The following is a 22,613-nucleotide window of genomic DNA, read 5'->3' as shown; positions in this document are numbered from 1 at the left end:
CTGCACATGTATCAAAGCCCAGAGGTGGCTCTTTCTGTCTGAATGGGCGCTGACCCTGGGACAGACGAGGCTTCCCTCTACCGAAGAGAATTCTATGTATGTGAAAACCAACTTGGTAAGAAACCTTATTCTGATTCTGGAAGGAAAACACATCTCCCAGCTGGTCTGAGATCCTGCTGATCCCTCAGGAGAAACTTTAACCCGACAACATCCTCCAGCTTCTCCTGAGGGAAAACACTGGAAACGCATAATGTATGATAATCAGAAGCAAGTACAACAACGTGTACACAGAGCGTAAGACCCCTTAAAGCAAACCAGGGTACTTTGTAAAGAAGCAGCCGCTCTTTGCTTCACCACCCTCCTGGTTGCCTGAGGCAGAGGCCGTTTGGGCGCGAATTATTTTACAGTCTGATGGCTGTCGGCATAAAGCGGCACCTAAGCCCTCTCATGTTGCACCTTAATGGGATGATGCATCAGCTGTAGCCACTTTCAGCCCGCTGTAGGAGGGCTGAGGGATGTTGCTGGAAAGAGTCTGGTTTAGTCTCCAGCCTCCCTTCGCTTACTGTCTCCAGGTCTGCTGCAGAGTTGAGCCTCGTCAAGAATAAAAGTCAGCCTCCTCTTTAAAAGTTACCTTGTTATCAGTCCACTTTGTTGTTGATATGCAACCCTCGTACTTGAGGGTTGCCTCATCTCCTCCTCCTCGTTGTGGATAGTGACAGGTCTCCGCGGCTTCTCGCTCTCTAACAAATCCACTACCAGCTCCTCTGCCATCCTGACACTGAACTACACGGTTCTTCTTGCACCGACTGTCAGTGCTCTCAGATGTCAGACATACTGTATCCTTACTGGAACCATCACATTGGATCTTTTGAATCAAATGTTAAATAGGAAATATCATATATCATATATTTAAGGCGAGACATGTCTGTTGGACATGTTCAATATCTGAACGTCGGATTAGGACTCTGTGGATGTGCAAGAAAAGCTAAATATCTTGACATCTAGCTAGGACCCCTTCTGGACGTCTAGGGACATTTAAGACTAATGAATGCAAGACATTTTTTGACAAATAGTCATGTGAAATAGCTTCCTGTTACATAAATAAAATAATTAAATTATAATGAAAAAATTTAACAAAACTGCTATTTGATATTATGTAATTATTTCAAAACTAATCAGTTATTTACAATTAGATGTGGGTTGCAAAGGGACAGACTTTCTGGAAATGTTCCATGAAATCACGTATTTTGCCGAATTTCAATAAAAATCTTACCTCAATTCTAAAAAGTGTTGGGACGCTGAGTAAAACATCAATAAAACAGAATGGAATAATTTGTCAAATCACAAGCAATCGCGAGTTGCCTTCACAAGATGAGTTTTATTGAACACCCTGTTTTGTCCATCCAACCTTGGAACATTGCCTACCTGATAATGGTTTGATGATTTAAAAAAAACAAAAAACATTTTTTCAATAAAGCCGATTTTATGAAGACTGAGAAAGACTCAGTTAATAATTGTGGATTGTTTGAATCCAATCATTGCAATCAAAGAAACCCCAAGTACCTGAGCATCCAGATGGCTCAGCTCACAACAAGGATGTCTGAAGTCCAAGAAACAAGCAGAGAAACCTTTTATTTTGAACCACGAGAAGCTGTTCTATGGATGGCTTTGAAAAGCTGTCTAAAAATGGCTTTCATTTTGAAGCCCGTAAGGATATCACAGTGAAGACGGTGCAGAAACTTTCATTCTGGCTCCTCAGTGGACATATTTTGAAGGTTCCACAAAGACGTTGAAGTGAATCTCTCTTGGACGTGTCTTTTCTCATCATTCACAGCCCGATGTATAGTCTTTTTTATAAAGGCTGTTGACAGTATTTTCTGATTCATGGAGTGATAAAAGAAATATCCCAGATTCACTTTTTGATTCACAAGAATTCTGAACCTGGTATTAACTTATGTTCAGATTTCTGTGTCTGTAGTGTCTGCCCTTAAGACAATTCCATCTGGTTTAAGAAAGTTTGATGACATTTCTGAAGTTATGTCTCACCCCAGCTTCTCAAATCAGATTTCAAACTGACACAGGCAGATTGATGTCACAGCTAACCTCATGGCAGCAGCAGGAACCAGCAGTGATGGAGGAGTTTCACGCTGCGATGAGATATTGTTGATCTGTGACTATCCGATACATCTGTTTTTTCATCCAGCCTATTGCTGGTTAATTCCCTTCTGCATTGATAAAAATGTCTCCAGAAAATGCAGATGTGTGGAGTTTACACTTAACAACAACAAACTAGTATATCCTGACCTCACTGATCATTAAACTGTAGCCAAAATGCAGAAGTGGTGTAAAGTTGTAGGTCTGATATTTGGAGAGAAAAGAGGAAGGTGACAGTAGTGTCCCCCAGGCCGCCGCAGTGCCGCTCTGCAGCTTATATTTCATCACTGATGTGTAATTGTTTGGAGTCGGGCCACGTTTGACTGAAACCGGCCTGCTTTTCTTTTTTTTTTTTACAAAACATTAAAATCCACAAGAAAAGGCCTGATTGCATCATACAGTTAATGACTGCTTTGGGTTCAGTGTAAATGGAAAAATGTTCACATTCTGCAGGGATAGTTTTAAAAGCCTTGTCGAAATTACCTTAATAGAGCCCCTTGGTTTAAATAAGGAATTAAACTCTGGCTGCTTCTTTGTTTACCTTTTCTAATTCTCTCATTAATCCGTAGCTACACTATTATATTGACTTAAGTGACTGCATGGCTTTTCTTCTCACTGGTGGTGTTGCACTAGATTTCATTATGCAGAAATGATTCCACCTGCATTTACACACATGAGGATATTAGAAATGCCACTGAACATAATGGAGTCCACTTCATCATCACTGCCTGCAGCCTAAAAACTGGCCAAACATGCAGGTATGGTAGAGTTTGGAAAAGAAACATAACCTTCACACGGTTTATAGGAGAGCTCTTCAAGTGGATTTGCATTCGATCACATGTAATTACAGGTAAAAGAGCAACCAAATGATGTTTTTACAGTAGGTAAATATGCTGAATATTTTTGCACTTAGTCATCGGGTCCATGACATCGCAGAAAGTAATTAAAAGTGTTAACATTTTTCCACAGCCTACAGAGATCTGTTCAGATGGCTTTTTGTACTCACCCATCATTTAAAAATATATGAATAAAGATATAAAGATATGAAGTTTACTACTTGTGTTTTTACCAGTATTTATGATAACTGTGTAATTGGAAAAAATAAAATGTTTATGCCTCTTAAATTATTTCCTTTTCTTTTCGTTCTCACTTTGTCACAGAAGGTGAATTAGCAAATGTTTGGCATTTGTCTTGAAATATCAATCGATTAATTGACTAGTTATCTTGGCTTTAGTAGTTTAGTTAAAAACACTAATTGGCAGCACAAAGTCCTGCATTTTTATGATACATCATGTTTTTCTGATAAATTCCTGACAGTGTTGATTAGCCACACTGTTTGCCAAATGTTTTTTGACAGATTAATTTTGTGTTTAAACTAAATTAAGCTCTTGCTTCAATGAAACAATGACTATCTGCGAGTCATCCTCCAAGCTTGCACAAGCGCACTGAAAGGAGAGTTTGAGCTAATGTGAGCACAATGTGAGCTGTTAACTCAAGTGAATGGCTTATAAAGGTAGTGTCGCTCCTTTAAGAAGAGGGTAGGGCGTAGTATCTGTGTGTGGTTGAGTGTGAGAGACCTTATGTTAGAGTGACGGCTATCACTATCCCTGCTAATGATGGTCATCTTGCAAGAACAGCAATTTATTTGCTTGCGATGGATTACATCCAACTTTTAACCATGATCTCATTAACGCTAACCGCTACACAATTAGACGCACTGGCTGGAGCGGTGCTCTAAATGGCCATCTAATGAGTCATTTCCACTGAGCAGAACAACATTAATGTTCCAGATTTGTAAATGATGTTTGTCAAGTTATTCTCCTTCCACATGACAGATACTTGGGTCCGGGCACAAGATAATGTGTGCTCCCAGTCACAGTTTGCATATTGCCAAGCTGACAGGCTGGCAGCTGGTTATGCCACGACAGAAAAAAATTCAAGTAGACTTGCTTCTCAAACTCGACACACTCCCTAACTCGGGGTACCGAGAGTTTTGCTGACTTGCTCATGATTTTGACATCTTACTCCAGAGAAAGCCACGGCCCCGCTGCTCTCAAGCGATTAATGATGTTAGTATTTTTTTAAACCAGTGTTGGACAAGTTTGTCTCATAGATCATCTAGGAGAAAGTGTCTCCCTCCCTTTAATTCTGCCTGCCTCTGCATGCCAGGATTTTTTACTTTCAGGAGACAACAATTAAGTGTTGTAAGTTTGGCAGCGATCCACAGTCGTCATCAAGGCAGGGGGATTTTCTCCAGTTTGGTCAGCAGCCAAACACTGAAGGTACTCTCAGTTTAGTAACTGTGCACACTGTCAATCAGACAGCAGCCATAATTCCTCCTGCATACAGTAAATTGGATTTTCTTTACAGTGGTTTGAGTCTGATGATGCAGAAAAGGGGAGATCTTAAACAGCGCCATGGCAAGATAAAATAAAATGTTATACAGCATCTTTAAACAGAAATATGCAATGGAGGCAGTCACATAAGGACATACAGTTAATCAGATAAACTACTTATTTTTTATTTGACCTCAATCATATTTCAGTACGTGCTTATCTGTTCCTCAGCACTAAATGCCCACATGATACTCAATCAGTTATAGGACTTAAGTTGAGTTTAAGTCAGGCCGTGCATCATTTCTTTCTTTTTTTTTCACCTCTTTCTGTTCTTTTTCCAAGACTTCAAGCTTTATGCTAATGACTGCTGAGAGCAGCCTTTGAGTTCATCAAGGGTCGACAGGCGCCAATATGTCAGGAATCTGTAGTGACCTTCATGATTCTTTTATTGTTCACCTTTCACTGACTTCATTGACTGGCCTGCGCTTTGAAAACCAGTCTTAAAACTCCATCACTGATGTATATTATTTATATTATAAAATACAGCATTTAGTATATTTTGAGGAGAAAGTTCAGAATTTCAAGCTGCCAAATCAGTTTTAAACAGCTGGATAGATTGATAAATAATTCTAGCAAGCGCACCATGAGAAAACCAACACTGAAGACTTATTTAAACATAAAATAGAATCACTTTGTTGCCTCGAAAACCTTGTGATGGGGTTATCATGCTGCCATCTGTAGTCCCAAATAAATGTTAAGCCTGCTGAAAACACACTCAAGCTTTATAGTAAATATGTAGTTTGACAATGGAAAAATAAAACTCAACAGTCTGAGGTTAAAGGTTTTCGATGTGAGGGGAAGGGTGATGTAATACCTTGAAATGGAAAAAATTGCAGTAACTATCAAGTAAATAAACTATTCGCGGTCAAGTGTGGAGCATGGCGGAGGACAAAGACGTGATGACAGGAGACGTTTCTGAGGCCAAAGAGGACCTTTCTGTCACATTATGTAGCAGTGCTAGGTAGGACGCTTTAATGATGGATACTGCATGTGACATGAAGCCTCCTCCGACTAGAAATAAGATTACCGGCTTATCTGGAGACCCGCCTCTAAAAAGTGTGATTTTGGATTTTATTCTTGTCAGCAGTTCAAGGTGTCCTTACTTATTCTATATTCAGATACTAGCAAAAAAACACCTTGGGTGCCTTTATAAATAAAACAATAGGGCTTCAGTATTCTTGTGATGCTTGCCACCAGGGATTTCCATGTCTCAGCTCTCAGTCCTGATGGTGTGCAGATATTTGATGGGTATATTTCTTTGGGTTCCTTGTATTTGTTCTGTGCTACCACATCACCGTTTCTGTTTTCAGGAGTTGGCAGAACATTTTGTTCCGCCTGGCAGCCATGTCAAACATGCCAGAGTAAAAGTTTGATCTTCCTCGCCCATCATGCCAAGCATACCTTATTATGTGTTTGGGATGCCTGAATATAGACAGCGGCTTTCTTCCTGCTCATAAACATCTATAGGACAAGACAAAGATTGCCTTCAATGCTGTACAATACAAATCTGAAAAAGGTGGCAAAGACATTGTAAAATATAAGGTTGTTTGTTTGATCACTGCAGTGACTGATGTGTTCGCCTACAGCCTCGTGTGCTTTTGAGGCGTCCTTGAGCAGCATGTGGAGTCACTTGTTCACTCTTTGTATGATGCACACAACAGTCGAGTTAATGCTGCGATGAAAAATGAAAGTTGCAAATGTATTGCAAGGTTAGCGTTCAGTCTCAATAGTGCCACTCATTCTTATTGCTTCATCAAAGGCTCCTATTAAGAGAATTAAAGTTTAATTAAAAATGTTTGGTTGCAATGGGTTTTTGATTGATTCCTTATCTTATCGTTCAACCCAGTCGGAAGAATAAATGTTGGCAATGTACATTTTCTCATTTCTTAATGCTGTTTCTTGTTTTTTTCGATTATATTATAATTTTTATGTGGTTACAATGCTGTTGGAAAAGATTATGTTCTGGCTTACCTGGATCTGTTGCCACCAACACGGCTGGAAATTGTCACGACATCTAGTTCCAAATACCTGGTTTTTCAGCTGCAAATTGTCCCAACGCCCCACCAATAATATACAGTTTTGTTGCCACTAACAGAGCTGGAAAATGTCCCGACATCTCATTAAAAAATATGCAGTGGTGTCGCGCTTGCAAATGTTGAAATGTCGTCCTTAGCAGTGGTCTCTCGTTAAAAATATCCTCTAGTTTCATGCTAACAATGATAAAAAAACGCCATCTTGACAGCAGCCTCACCTAGTCATCAGGCCACCAATATCCCCTCTTCCTCCTGGCATGAAATTCACCACAAACCGTCTCAACACCGCTTCAAAATTGCCACTAAAACAGCTTGAAAATGTCCTAACATCTCGTTTAAAAAAATATCCAGTGGTTTCATGCCTACAAATGTTGAAAAACCATCTCGAACAGTGGTCTCTGGCTTGACAGCTCAACATCTGTCGCGTTATACTTCCAACATCCCCTCCTCCTCCTCCTCCTGCAAACAAGTCAGCTCATGAACATGTAATCTGAAAGTGACATGGCATGTATTGCAAAAATGTTTATTTGACACATATAACGTGTAATAATTTAACATATCTGTGGTTTTGCAGAAATTTCAAATGCCAACATTTTATCTTTTGGCGACTGAGCTGTTACATTTGGGGCACATTGCCCGGGCTGGATTTCCAGGAGCCAGTCATGCTGAAAAATGTATTCACTCATTGTTCTGAGTGGAGCTGTGGCATCTAACTTCAAACTGAGGCCTTATGTCGTCTCCTAATAAAGTGTTGCTGTTTTTATAGTCTCTACTTGTGACTTTCGGTTAGCCTGCCACCTTTCAAATCCTTTAGTGTTAGCACAATTTATGACTTAATGTTGTCTTTTTGTGGCAGAGCCGTTATATATGCATTTGTGTGTATGCAGGCGTGTGTGTGCATGTAAATACCAGCTTATGCTAAGTGTGTGTTTCTTCGTTCAATAGGGTCATTTATCTTCGTAAAGCAGAATACAGCACACGGTCAATATGTGATTAAGTCGTACAGGCCAGTCTATTGATACCATGTCTCTATTTGCAGGCCACTGCGGGAAAACATTCGCAATCCTTCAAAGATTTCTGAACAGCTCTGTCCCAAAAACCAAGTGGCTCATTGTTGTGGATGATGACACACTTATCAGGTAAAGTTCCATGATCTGGAAATGTTTTTTTTAACTGGGACACAGTGTCTCGTTTTTAAATGCCAGGCTTTCATTTTGCTCAAAGTTTGACTGACATTTGTTCATAAATGCTCTAATAGATTCTGTCTGACAGCCGAGAAAAGGTTTGAACAGTGGAAGAGAGAAATGCTTGGAATGAAGTCATTTTGGGAAAATGAGCTCCAGAGATATTACCATCCTGTCGGACATCTAAAAAAGTACATAAATTCAAGTCCAGCTGGCTTCACTTTATATCTGTCAGGTTGCCCCTTCATGTGGAAATCTCTGGATGTGTAATAGTGCCTGAGGGGGAGCAGTTACTTCAGCCCCTAAATGGACAGTTTCAAATGTATGTATGCGCAGGCAAGTGTGTGTGTGATGATGATGAGGGTGTGATGAGCTTGATCTGTGCTTTCTGCAGCATCCCGCGACTGCAAATCTTGCTGAGCTGTTACAACCCCTCTGAACCAGTGTGTCTTGGAGAGAGGTACGGCTACGGCCTGAGCCAAGGCGGCTACAGCTACATCACGGGAGGTGGAGGGTGAGTCTCACAGCGAAGATGCTCGGGGAATAACGATGAAAGATACAGACGCAGCGGAGGGACTATAAAAGCTGTAATGGAAAACCTGTAATCTGTAATTTACGGATAAACTGTTTAAAGTCAGTTTTAAAGCATGTCACTCCCTTCAGGGAAATTGTGTTTTGCAGTAAAGATACTTGATGAAAAATGGAATAAATCACCACGTAATACAACAAGTGATCATTAGTTGATGAGATAAGACAGGGGAGTCCATGCTTAATACTCACACTACATCATACATACATATTTTCTGGCAACGTGAACAGTTTATTGTTATAACAACATGAGACATGCAAACTTAGAGGTGGCAAAAGTACACACATTCTTCACCCAAGCAGAAGTACAGATGCTGGTGTACAAAAAGTAGAAGTACTGATTCAACTTCTTTACTCAAGTAAAAAGTGATAAGTATCCCTCTGAAGGACATTTCTACCAGCCATTTATGTGTAAAGCTAACTGAACCTCACAACATATTAATGTAATTTAAAGACTATTAAACTTTAAAGGTAGAATCAGTAGGATTTGTCCAAGCTGCACCACAAAGATTGTTGATTGTTGAGTCTCGATGTCAAATAATGACATTTTGGGTTGGTAAAGCGGGACGAGCACAGAAATAAATTGAGAAAATAAGAAATCCAGGAGGAGGGCTGCAGGGTCTCTGCAGATAAGAAACACTGACAGAGACTGTTTTGAAAATGATTGGAGTAGAAAGTGTAGATATTTGTGTTGAATTGCAGGGAGTTGTGAGAAAAAAACTCAAATACAGTACAGACACCTGAAAAATATACTTTAGTACAGTAACAAAGTATTTGTTCTTTGTTACTTCCCACCTCTGGATATTATAGTAAGAAAATATTCTTGTTCTAACGTGAAAACATCTTGTAATAACAATACTTTTTTCTAGCATGGCAGCAATAGGTCACCGCAAATAAACACACAGCACACAAATAATTGTAATCCACAGTATCCACATTTTAAAGCCCTCGTATTATATACAACTAAAAGTGGGCAATAAGCACAAGTCATGTGTCAGCTGTCAGTGCTGGAGGAAAGCTGCACCGGAGATAAATCTCGAGCTGTGAGTGAGCTGTGTGAGAAACTCTATTTAGGGACACTTCAGTTGCTGTGACACTCTACAGCACTGCAACTGCCAGTTTTCTCAAAAGAGACATCTCCTAAAACCTGTTTTGAGTGGCAATGAGCGATTTCTTTGGCGGCTTGAGATTTGTTTTTTCATGTGTAATTGCCTCTTTTCTCAGAGAGATGTCACATCATTGTTGTGCAGAAAAACCACATCTGCCTCTCAGCTTGATTTGCAGTTTCACTCTCTGCTCTGTCGCCCTCTCACCATAAAATAAGTGTGGCGGACTTTACGGTGATCGCTGAAAGACAGATTTTTGTGTGATTTTGTTTTCTGGCCATTTCTATCATTTGCTTCTAAGGTTCAACTCAGCTAAATTGACTGTGTCGTGCATCTATTTTGTGTCTTATGTGTCGGTTGCTGCAGGATGGTGTTCAGCAGGGAGGCTGTGGTGCGACTTCTTGACAGCGGCTGTAAGTGCTACAGTAATGACGCTCCGGATGACATGGTGCTGGGAATGTGCCTCAACGCTCTCGGACTTCCTGTCACACACAGTCCACTCTTCCATCAGGTCTTACACACAGTCTTACAATACATCCATGTGTGTCTCTCTCTCTGTGCATTAGTACCTATGGTGAAAAATACCATCCAAATATTTTCTTGCCATAAGAGACTGAGAATTCGTTTTTTTAGCTCGGAAAAATCATTTGAAATCTCTTCAGCCCACTTTTCAATTAAGGGGGAAGTTATTCAGTGTGATACATGGTGCCTTTAAACTAATAAACTGTGCAGAAAGTCAGATGTAATCACAGATTTTACAAACCTTTCATCAGACAAATATAAACTTTTATCTTATTGGTAGTCGAGAGCACAACTGGCCGACATAGGTGCTCATTAGACCGCCGCTTACATCACATTTAAGTCATGTCTTGGATTCCATAATTACAAGCAGCTGAGCACGAAATCCCCATTTCTCTCTGCAACTGTAGCAAGATATCAGGAATCTCTGTCAGACACAATATCTCCCATCGGGGAAAAAAAAAATCTACATAAGAAAAATGGCCACAAATTGGCTGTCATGTGGGTATCTCCCATTCTGCTGACATGATGTAAATGCACCATCATGTCACATTCACGTCATGTGGGATGGATCGTAAAGATGACAAAGATTCCAGTGGGTGTAACTTGCTCCTGTACAGCTCTCGATGGCTGCAGAATTTGTTTTGTGAAGGTTGGAAACACTGTGCAGTGACATTAAAGCATGACATCAATGAAATATTACCTGGAATGATGGATTTGATACGCCGTGTTCTGAAGTTGGGGACTGAGCTCTAAGTTAATGTGTAATTATGACTTGAATGTTTATGCGAACAGTATTTACCAATCAGAGACTGGTAATTATGTGGCTGATGATGTTTGTGAACGCACTCTCTGTTTCAACTGATCTCAGACTGAGACCAGACTCCCTTAAAAAATTGTGCAATTTTGAGATTTGTCGGAGGAGAAACTTAAAAAACTTTGCAACACAGCTACGGCATATTCTAAATCATTGGTCACCTGAGACATATTCTCATAGCAGGTATGAACTGAGCTGTCCGCTTGTGCTCGGATCACGTGAAAATGCCGGGTATAAACAGCATCTGAGGATCAGCCAATAAAACAAACAAATTGTTACAACTTAATAATTGAATTTTTTAAAAGTATGCAGTGACATAAACTTTCTGCAGCACTCGCACGTAGTCTCCTGTGACGGCTTCCACATTGAAACGACTGTACTTAATCTTATCTTTCAGGCACGCCCAGAGGACTACTCCAGGGACCTCTTAGCTCACCAGGTGCCCATCTCTTTCCACAAACACTGGAACATCGACCCGGTCGCTGTTTTCAACAAATGGCTCAGAGATGACTTGGTGGCAAAAGCTTCAGATGGACTCGATAACAGTGCTAAGACGGAGTTATAATAATTTTAAGCACACAACTAGCCTGTATGGATATGTATGTATGACGTGTGTGTGTGTGTGTGTGTAGTATGGAGTCATGGAGCTGAATCCTTCACAGATGTAAATGTTTTTGTATTGCTGGTGTTGAGCTGTCATTAAGAAGGACCATGCGAGCGTGTGTCCATGACTGAATGTTTTCATGACTGATCTGCATGTTGGGGTTTCTGGCATTTTGGAAATCTGGATGTAATATGTCATATTTATATCATATGAATAATCTGAACCTTAAAGAGGAGAATCTTCCTCTGTGGGAGGTACTGTATCTTTCAAAAAGTATTGCTAATGCTGTACATTGTGCTCTATTTTGACATAAAATTATTTGAGAATGTTTTGCTTTTTATTTCTTTAGAGGCCTATTAGTTTAAATCAGTGATGTGTTGTTGAAGGTTAATTGGGGATAAAAGTACAGGCTGTTTGGTATTGCTAAAAGGAAGAATTAAAGCTCTCTAAAGCATGCTGAAAGTTCGTAATTACTCCCAAAATGTACCCAACATACAGTCTTTAAAAGGGTCCAACTTTTAACTTTAAACTCACCTAAACACCTCATTACATTCTGGGAAAAACCATCAGTTTCTCAAGGCTCGCTATGACCTCAGTCACAGGAGAAAAACGAGCATAATTTGATCAGACTTTTTTTTGTAAAACATTAGCTGATATCCCGAGGTATAAGATGGGAATTAGTTTTATCAACATCAGTAGCAATTTTTCATTTTCACTTTTTCCCCTCACAAAAATCAACTGTCTCAGATAATTAACTGGCAGACGCAATGATTTGCTGACCATCATTAAAGGTCTTTCAAAGACCTTGAGCCTCTGGTGAAGAATGATTTCTTTCTGGCTGTATGCCAGTCTAAAAAATTAATTTGCAGCTGCAATTCTTCATTCTCAAAAAGAAAAAAAAAAGCTGGAAGTGACTGCTGCCTGGTAATGGCCACAAAAGCTTTAGAAAACCTGAGGATTATGAAGGGCTTGATATTAATTGAAACGAATGTTAATATGGGAAAACTCATTACTGCCTGTCTGAAATGCACTCTGTAATACGGAAGATGTTCCTCCACTCGCTGATTCTGACGGTATTGTGGTGCTAAATTTACACTGTCCTAATAGCGCACCAGGCCAGCTCCAGTTCATGAAAAGTCTATTAGCCTCAGGCATCTGGAGCAGTGCAATAAGTCAAATAGACATCTTCTAACACACCTATGAATTGTAACCTATTTGCAGGAAACAAGTTAAAATCCTGGTGGGACTCACCCACACATGAAGTAAGTGATGAGTGGTGGTAAGACAGTGCTTTACACTGAGGGAGATCCTTGATTCAAAGTAGGTCCACACAACATGCTTGCTCTGCCAATATTTCCAGCGTGTCAGCAGCAACGTCCCAGCGGGGCTGGACTGTGTCTGGTGTTGAATTTCATTCTTTAATCCGTGTCCAGAACAGTAAAAGGAAGGAAGATGAGCGCATTTCCCTCAAAAATAGAAAGATGAATTGCCCTTATCCTAAAAAAAATATATGTGTTTTTATAAATTAGGCGAAATGCATGATTATATTATTTATTTCCCTACATGATTGTCTGAAGTCAGTTTCAAAGCCTCTCCACACTGCCTGCCAGGTATAAAAACTGAATGCTGAATATTTTATTGGCCTCAAGATATGGAATATATAACTTATAAAAAAACACAATGTGTAACTTTGAACTGTAAACTCCCCTGCAGAGAAATTCAAATTTTGACTCAAAAAAGACTTCAGAGCGGCACCCAAACCTTCCTAAAACAACAGCTATGTAAATGGCTTTGATGAACATTTAAGGGGATTTTGCGTCATGTGCTCCAAAAAACCTTCACAGATGCCAGCACTACCTAATTCCAGTCATTTATATTGCTCTGTGAACTGTTTTTAGGCTTCATAACTCACACAATTCATCCAGTTAGGGGTTTGTGATTTATTTACTATTAGCTCCAAATAATAGATGATCGAAAAATGTGAGAGAGTTGGTCCAATTGTGGAGAAGAGGCAAAATCTCTTATAGGTCTGTAAAGCTTAACGTGACAATAATCTTCCTCTGTTACACTTTGTGTGTGACTGTTCTTTACTCAAAAATACCAAAACAAAACAGTTTCCGTTTCATGTATCCTTAGATGTCTTCCTTTATACCCCAGTATAGTGGACGTTAATTAAATCTTATTTGTGTGGGCTTAAAGCTCTGACAAATTACACTGGAAAGAAAATTAAACTTCAAACTCTCTCTCCAGTGTCCTGGTTTTTATTGGAACTCTACCAAAGCAATATCCCCAATGAAAACTGCTGTCAGCATGTTTTGTAATTTGAGTGACCTAGCCCTTTAGTAATGCAGCGGGTTAAGTTGAGAAAAGGGGGCTCCTCTTTACCTTTATTTCTTCCTTTTAAGCAGTTAATTAAAAAAATTACCTCCTTACCATCATCTTTCAAATCCCTCCTTTACCTTTGTAGCTAAAGATGTGGGTCCACATGGCTGGATTACTATTCATAAAGCTGTGTTTGAATAAAAGCATGTGTGAGCCGTGGCCAGTCCTGGCTGGAGAGCAGCTGGAGGGTTTTGAATTTTCAGTTGGGGCTGTTTGAACACGAGTGCGTTCTCCACAGAGGATTCACTGTGATCTGCGAGGCCGCCAAAATGAAGCAGATGAGAAGAGATGCCGCACTCAGTGCCATCTCAAATCTCTGTCACAGTCGGCTGAGCTGAGGCTTTTATCATCACTCAGTTTTCTCACTTGTTGCCAATCTGTTTTCCGTCCCTTCAGGGGAACAACAGAGAAGGCAAGGATCCTCAGCAAAATAATTATGAGACTTAGTTTTCCCCTGCTACCGTAGGTGATCTCAATAGGTAAAGATAAAACCTGTTCTGTGCAACACAATGACCTTGTTTTTGTTGTAGGCAACTCAGTCTCTTAGTCAATCCGCCATTTTGGTCCAGTCCAAAATATCTTAAAGCTCCTGTTGGTAAGACAGTTGATTTTGAGTCTCAATCCCAACTCGTCATATACTGACGCTTTTGGTTGGTGGTCGACCCGACCCTCAATCCTTTTTTGTTTTTCAGTGTAGTGCTAATTAGCAAATGTTAGCATGCTAACACCCTAAAATGAGCCGAGAACATGGTAAACATCACTGTGGTAGCATTGTAATTGTGAGTAGGTTGCTAGCGTTAGCATTCAACTCAAAAGCACTGCAGCCTGACAAAGGCATATTGACTTTTATTCTTTTCTCTGGTTCCATTCATTTTAATCAAATCATAAACCAATTTTGGCAGTTTGTGACATTTTAGAAACAGTATTTTGTAAATGAGAACAAAAAATACACACAAAAAAGCCATAATTTAAACTTTATAGCCCCACAGATTTCTATGTTACCTCGTGAGGCAGTCGGACTCACAAGATCGCACGATTATGCAATCTCGCATATCCATCTAGCCAGGCTTCAAGCTGTGTGTTTGAGGTGTGACAACCGGCGAGAGAAGCAACTTTTAATTTGAAAACAACAATGGTGGCTCCTCATGAGGTTAGCATAGATGCTGCTACATCAGTTATATCAGAACTGGAGAGTATATTTCATTGAAAGAAGAGCAAAGAACAATAACGAAGGCTTTTCTGGATGAAAAAGATGTTTTCGCTCTTCCTTCGACTGGCAAGAGTTTGACTTTCCAACTGGCTCCACTGATGGTAGTGCTCTCCTACTGTTGATCTGATTGGTTGAAGGTTGCCCATGGTAGACAGATGGTTCATCCAATCCCCTGTCAAGAATTTTTTGTAGGTGCCTGTCCTTTTCCAAAAACTTTCTCATGGTCTCTTTCAAACAGGCACGTCAGGTTAATTTCTATGTCTACAGAATTGTTTTTCTATGAATAATTGTCATCGTCCTCCTTTTTTGATTCAGACTTGTAGGTCATTCTATGAGTCGTGTTAATAACATGATTTATGCCAAATGAAGTCTTTGAGTAATGAACAAAAAGGAAGCAGTGAAGGGTCATTGTTTGCATAATTTCAGGTGAGTCGTCGGGTTCAGAGTGCAAACAGATTCATTCATAACTCATGACATTTTAATGTTTTCTCTTTAACGTGAGACCACTGACAATTACACTCCCACCTTTATTTCACACACAGGGCCTGAAATTAGCCACACAGTGTCTGATGTGCAACACTGCTTGTAAATCAACAGTGTGATATAGATGCAGACACAGAGGCTTCGGAGGTGTCTGAAATCTTGTTTCGCCCAGGGGAATTTCACTGATACTGAACGATTTTGCGCTGATTTTGAACATTATGCATTCAAAAGGTGTTCCCCAGCAGGAGTCATCTCTGTGCTTGTCTATTTGGAATAAGAAAATCATGATAATGAATGCTGGCAAGGCTGGTGAATTAATTATTTTCAATTATATGTTTAATTCAGCAGTGTCCTGTAAGGATAATATGATTGTGCCTGCGATACTTAGCCCCCCAGAAAAAACTCTGTGTCAAATAGAGGCTGAAGGTGTTAAACTTGTGCAGATTTACTGGTGAATGGGCGGGCTGCTGTTGAAGCCGGGCCAAGGACAAGTGTTGAAAGTCAAAATGCTTGCAGGTCTTTAACCACCGGTTACACAAGATTGGTTTTATAGCTAGTTCAGTGCTAAAATAAATAGTATGCTGTCATAGTGTCAGGCTACCGATAGCGATTAAAATATTTCTGAATACCTACCCTCCGCCAGCTGCTTATTCCAAGAGAAGATTAGATTAGATCAAAATATATTTTATTGCTCTTGCAGGGAAATTTGTCTTGGACATGGAAGTCACAGCGGCAAGGACATGAAAACGACCAAAGAAAACATAACAAACAGCACAAAAACACGATATATCATAGGGAAACTGCAATTAATGACATACACTATGGCAAGAGATCTTTTCCAATTACTGCACATAACCAGTCACTGTAAATAAATAATAGGAACTAAGGAAAGGAAGGACAGAACAGGAATGTGAAGCAGTATGTGTTTATGCAGTGGGGACCCAGACTATCATTCTGAGTTAATCAGTTTTATTGGCAGGGGAACAACAGGCTGCTTGTATCTGTTCAGGCTGCTGCACGGGAGGCTATCATCTACCTGATGGGGAGAGATGGTATTAGCTGTCCAAGATGTGAGCAGAGTCGACTGATTTATACACGTCACAGCAACTGTTACAATAAAAGTGAGTACAGACAAGATAGAAACATCAGCAACATCCAACAAACGAGCAAAACGGGAACTTTCAGATGTTTGCAGCATGATCTTAAAAGGGACATTTCACCCCAAAATTTAAAAACAAAAACAAAAAAAAGTTTTCCTCTTGCCTGTAGTGATGATGATTCATCCACCTAATGTTTTGATGTGCGTTGCCGAGTTTTGGAGACATTGGACTTATGGATGTCTGCCTTTTCTTGATTGTAAGGAGACTAGATGGCACTCGGCTTGCGCTGCTGCAGTGTCTCTTTCCACGGTTATATAATCCACAAACCTTGTTGTGAGCACTTTAATTCAGGGACAGTTTTCTTTTAACTGTATTACACTGTATCTCAATGTCAAAGAAAGAATGCATCTACTCATGAAAGAGAGGCTAGGATGTTAATATAAATGGCCTCTTCCATGGATGAGCTGTAATGTTAGCTAGCTAGTTATATTGCCTTTTGTCTGTTAGTAGATGTATGTGTCCTTCTATGTAGTGATAAGGTTTGTGGGTGTAGTTCAATGGGAAGGAAACAGTTCCACCATGAAACGAAAATTAGTTGATAAAAACGGAGGTGATGAAAATGCATGAGAATTTAAAAAAATAGAGGGGTAAATATGAATTTGAAATGAACAATGGAGCGATAAATTATCAAGTGATTTACATTCGTCAGCCATCATTCACTGAATAAAAAGTGCCATTCATCATTTAAGTCAGGTTGCCTCAAGGGTGAAAGTAACAAGTAAAAATGGAAGCGATTATTTTTTTTAATCAAATCAGCTTTAACTTAATCAAATCACTCTATGTTTCAATTCACATGCATTTTAATCACCTCCATTCTTGTCATTTAATTGTTTTAATTTAATTTGTTTTCTACGGCTGATATCTCCGAAACTCTACAACTCACATCAGAACCATCAAGAGAGGAAAATAGCACTATAGGAACAAGGGCAAATATATCTTTTCTTGTTTTTTACTTTGGGGTTAAATATCCCTTTAGGTTGCTGAATGAACTGAATTACTTTTTGGCCTTCTACACTGTAACAGCAGTTGTTGGTTTATTGAAAGCACTACAGACCGACCTTGAATGTCTTTACCTGCTCGTCTGCTGCAGAACATTTCATTCTGTTGGTGGTCTTTACTTAGGAGCACTTAAGGATTACTCCCATGATTTAGTATAGCACTCCAACCCACCAGAATAAATGTTGACTTCATTTAACATAATGTAACTCAATTAGATCTTTCAGTACACCTTCCCTGCCTGCCTCTCCTTTCTAACTCAATGCCTCCAGTTTATAATGCAGGTCAAATATTTGAAGTCTTAAGCCTGACCAAAAAAAAATACAAAAACCTATTGACATCATCAGTTATTTTTTCAAACTTCAGAAAATCCCCCCAGACCCACAGAGCATATTATGCAACTGTTTTTTCACATGATGAGGGGAACTCAAGAAATGGTCTTCACAGTCCGGAGCAGTCAGTCAGTCAGACATGTATAGAACCTGAGGCTTTAACGACGAAGATGTTGGGAGTGTTGGCTTTTATTATTTTTTACAGGCATTAGTGTAAAAAGTAACACAGATGGGGGAGAGTCTGACAGCAGCTCTGTTGATAGTCATGGGCTCAGGGAAAGTATTAACTTTAACAAGCTTAGTTTGTTAAGTGGGAAAGGAGTGGGAGTACTTGATTATGGGAGCCTTCACCTCCAGCTCCCTGAAACTGTATGTGCTGCACGTCTGGAGGTGTGTCATCGCTGCAGGATTAGTGGAGAGTTTTGTATTACTGTCATAGTGTGCACTGTCTGAATTTGCTAGCAGTATCACCCTACAAGTAACGACCATGTCTGTCATCTTTTACTGCAGGCCTGTAATGCATGTTGTCTGTGACAGCAATATACAGCCTTTGCTCTTAAATTAATATATGGTGTATGTACGGTATGGCTCTGTTATTGTTCAGCGGTTCTGTATTCATGCCTGAGGGTTATTTTGTCCTTCCAAATGTGACCCGACCTCAATTTTAAGGGGCAGTGGGCAGCCACTCTGCTGCACCTGGGGAGCAACTCCAGTTCTGAGGCCACTGTCCTTGACTGAGGCACACAATGTATTCAGGCAATGCATGTGAGAATAATACTGTTCAACACGGGTCTGTTTTCTATAGAAGCCCATGGAAATAAAAAAAATATGAATAGGATGAAAATTCAGCTTGACGACAAAAATATTCCTATGGTAGGTCATTATAATGACATAAAACGCCATTTATAACATATGAGTTAAATTAAAAAGGTAAAATGTCAAAATTCTGAGCTGAAAGGTCATAATTATGAAATAAAAAGTAATAATCATGAGATAAAAAGTCGAAAAGGCAAAATTATGAAAAAGAAAGTCAAAAATAGGAGATATAAAGTCAGAATAATTAGATAAAGAGTCAAAATGATATAAAAAGTCAGTGTAATAAGATATAGCGTGAAAATTATGAGATAAAAGGTCATATATATGAAATAGAAAGTCATAATTATAAGATAAAAGCCAACATTATGTAATAGAGAGTCAAAAACAGGAGATATAAAGTCAGAATAATGAGATATAAAGTCAACATTTATCTCTTTTGTCTCATAATTGTAACTAACCATGGAAATATATAATTATACATTTTATTTTATAAAGGCTAAGTAGTCAGTTATTTATTTCTACAACTGGCAGATATGGGTTTTCGAAAGCTTTCATATTCTGTAAGTTAGAGTACCACCATTATAACGATGGTGAGCATTAAATGACCAGGAAATAAGGAGTGCAAAGCAGCTCGGTGTGCAGGTGCCTTGATACTGTGACTGTGCAACGAAACAACACACTGTGATGAAAGTAGTCAGAATTCCTCCCACACATGTTAACCCTCATTTATCTTGGAGACACAGAAAGCGGAGAAAAATGGCCACCTGTTCACTTTCATCTCCGCATGAAATGTAATTATTTGGAGAGATGTGGGTAAGTCTGAGCAGAACCAGCGCCGTGTGTAGCAGCTATAGTCTCTGATATGTGAAGAGTGAGTCTCAAAATACTGCGCCAGCCAATTTTACATTTTTGGATTCAGAAATGGGAGGAAGCTATTTGAACTTCTCACTCCAAGTATTTCATTACCTAGAGAGCAACATGGTGTGAGCGTCACTCAACCAGACTTCCTTTTGAATCATTAGTAAGGTGACAGGGCTGACAAAAATGATTCATTTCTTTCACAGGGAGCTCATTCAAGACTGTTTAATAGAAGTTTTGTAGAAGCCTTTCACATAAGCGTACTTCCTGTGCACTTATGTGACCTCGCATATTTTATACAATGATGCGTGCTAAAGGTCAATTTATTTATGCTGTCAGGATAATGATTGTAATTATGTATGCTTGTTTAAATCTCCACAGTTGAATTCAAAACATGAAAGTCTCTTTACTTTGATGTCAGAGGTGAAAAATAAAATTGGAATCATTTCAGAGGAGCTCATAATCCTCTTATGACATGTAGATGGTGGCGGGTTTTTTTATGATATGCAGAATTAAATAAGGAGAAGAGAACAGGTACAAAAATGGGACAGAGTAACCAAAATGCTCAAAAACCTGTGAAGTTTGTCTTTTGTGATAGAAATAAAATAAAAATAAATAAAAATATTCCCACTGGAAACCAATAACATCAGCTTTGCTTTCAGCACAAAACTCATTCAGTCTGAGTCTTTATATCACCTTCTTCTTCCTTGATCACCTGTTGATAATCTATTGATATTTGTTGTTGCAACCAGAATGCGCAGTAAATATATAAAACACTATTTTCGATTAAATGAGAGTAGCGCATAATAATGACTTTATTGATATTTGTGAGGCTGTTCGCAGTGAATGTGTTGGACATGATGAATAATAATACGTTGAACTTATGACCTGAAGGCCGGAGGCCAGAATAATATGTTGTGGAGGAGGAGGAGGGGAACATAAGGTGCAATATGCATTATAATGAAGTGCAGAATTAGATGTGAGCAACCTGACTACCGAGGAAGAATTCTAAGGATAAACTTGAATAATTGTGTTTTGTGACCAGCAATTAGTATGGGTCTGTTGTTGCTGTTGGTTCGTTGTCTTTCTTGTGCATTTTGGCTTTGCACAAAGCTCGCCAGGCTAGACTCTTTAATCAGTTGTTAATTTGTGAATCTGCGCTGTGATGGTGGCACCATGCAGTGAAAGCAAACCTCATGAATACACCCGCTCCCACTCTCCATGTTGACAGCTGTTGGCAAATATCAAACAGCATGGTAGCTACAACTGAATAGCAATGTCTTTCGTGCACACTTGATCTAGATTTTCTGGCTGCTCTGGTCCTAGTACCATCCTATTATGAGTTACGTACCTGTTTAAAGTTTGTTTTATGTTAATCTGGTTTAAGTTTATGGGAAAGGAGCAGTGAGATCTGGTAAAGCAAGGTTTCCTGTTTAACTCTGAGCAAATCTATGTTTTTAATATATGAAATTTTATGGGCTCTTTTATCCAAAGTGCTCGTGAGTATATTTTTCTAGCATGGGTAGAGCCAGTGGGAATTAAACCCCTAAATCTTGCACTAACAATATCATGCCGGAGAAGAACAGATCCAACAATGCTGTACTGAAACATAAAAGCAGCAAACAAACATGTGAATAATCATGCACAATAAAGGAAAAATATTAATTGCTGGATCCATATAAGTGCCGACTCAGCCAAACTAAAATAGGGAAGTACAAATATACAAAGAATGTTGCACTTCAGGGGTTCAGGGGTTGATTAAAAACAGCTTCCCATCTGAGAATGACTAAAATTGCCTAAACCATAGATTTAATAAACAAAAACAGTCATGACTCTGTAGAAGCTGGGTCTTCTAGGTCTGAAAGCTTACCTTGAAGGAGCTCTGTGGAACTTCTGTGTTGTGCTTGAAGACGGTTGTTAGTTTGCATTAGCAGACTCCATTTATAAACTAATGCTAAATGCTTTTGCTCTCTGTTAGTATTTTAGGTTTGGGGTATGATAGAAACATATATCATAACTGCAGTGGGAAAAAAAACAATTCTTATCTTCGGATAGGAAGCTTCTTCAACAAGCCAAAAACCGATGTTAGCCTCTCCAACAATTAGGCTAAAACTTGACTAGTATTCAGGCAAAATGTATATCTTTATCTTAGGATAGGAGTGTATTATTACAGAGCTGTCCTAACTGTAAGATTTCCTGTCTAAAAACTACTTATAAGGTCAGTGTTAGCTCCTCCAACAGGCTAACATTGGTGTTAGCCTCTCCTTAAGGCTAACATCTATGTTAGCTTCTCCAAAAGGCTAAAATCAATGTCAGCTTCTCCAACAGGCTAACATCAATGTTAGCTTCTCCAACAGGCTAAAACAATGTTATCTTCTCCAACAGTTAGCCTACCGTTTGAGTAGTACTTCAGTCATTTCAATGTTAATGATGTTCCCCATCTTCATTGATAATACTGCGTATAGGGGAGACTGGGGTAAGATGAGCCATTTTTCATATTTAGGATCACTACATCAAGGCAATCATAGTTTTGTCGCTAACTAATATATCTGCATATATTTTAGGATGTTGTGCATCCCTTCAAAGAAACAGAATGAGTGTAAACATAACTTTCGATAATATAGCATGTCCAAGAAAAGTGGTCTCGTGGCACAACTTACCCCGTGTATGGGGTAAATTGAGCATAGGAGCGGGGTAAGTTGAGCCGTAGTTTCTGTGATGAGGCCCCAGTTTCCTATTGTTTTCATTTCCCCAGTATGTAGGAACATACTGTAGATGTAACAGCTGTAGGCCTATTTGTGCTTCAACAGTATGAAGAAAACAAGATCAAGCACCTGTTCTTTTCAAAGGAGATGCCTGTCAGCTGTGCTATGACAATAAGACAGAGATGCTGAACCTGTTCTATTTTATTTTTTATACCACGTCAGTTTTTAACCTTCACAATCCTCTCATACCAGTGAACTGTCTGAGTCCGT

General features: G+C 39.3%; 1 protein-coding gene across 2 annotated transcripts in view; it reads left to right on the top strand.

The window, feature by feature from the left end:
* The window catches only part of b3glcta (beta 3-glucosyltransferase a), a 70,334-nt gene extending 58,605 nt beyond the window's left edge, over positions 1-11,729 (top strand). The window contains exons 12-15 of one of the 2 annotated variants that reach the window (XM_073493785.1): positions 7,623-7,722; positions 8,162-8,281; positions 9,828-9,972; positions 11,195-11,729. In XM_073493785.1, the coding sequence (XP_073349886.1) occupies positions 7,623-7,722; positions 8,162-8,281; positions 9,828-9,972; positions 11,195-11,362 (533 nt within the window). In that variant the 3' untranslated portion in view covers positions 11,363-11,729. The other variant, XM_073493793.1, reaches the window with a different exon arrangement.
* Positions 11,730-22,613: the final 10,884 nt, after the last annotated feature.

This window comes from Pagrus major, chromosome 2, assembly GCF_040436345.1.
Source record: "Pagrus major chromosome 2, Pma_NU_1.0".
In the NCBI taxonomy this organism is placed as follows: domain Eukaryota; kingdom Metazoa; phylum Chordata; class Actinopteri; order Spariformes; family Sparidae; genus Pagrus; species Pagrus major.
The sequence above is the reverse complement of the archived record's forward strand: the minus strand, read 5'-3'. Positions and strand labels throughout refer to the sequence as shown.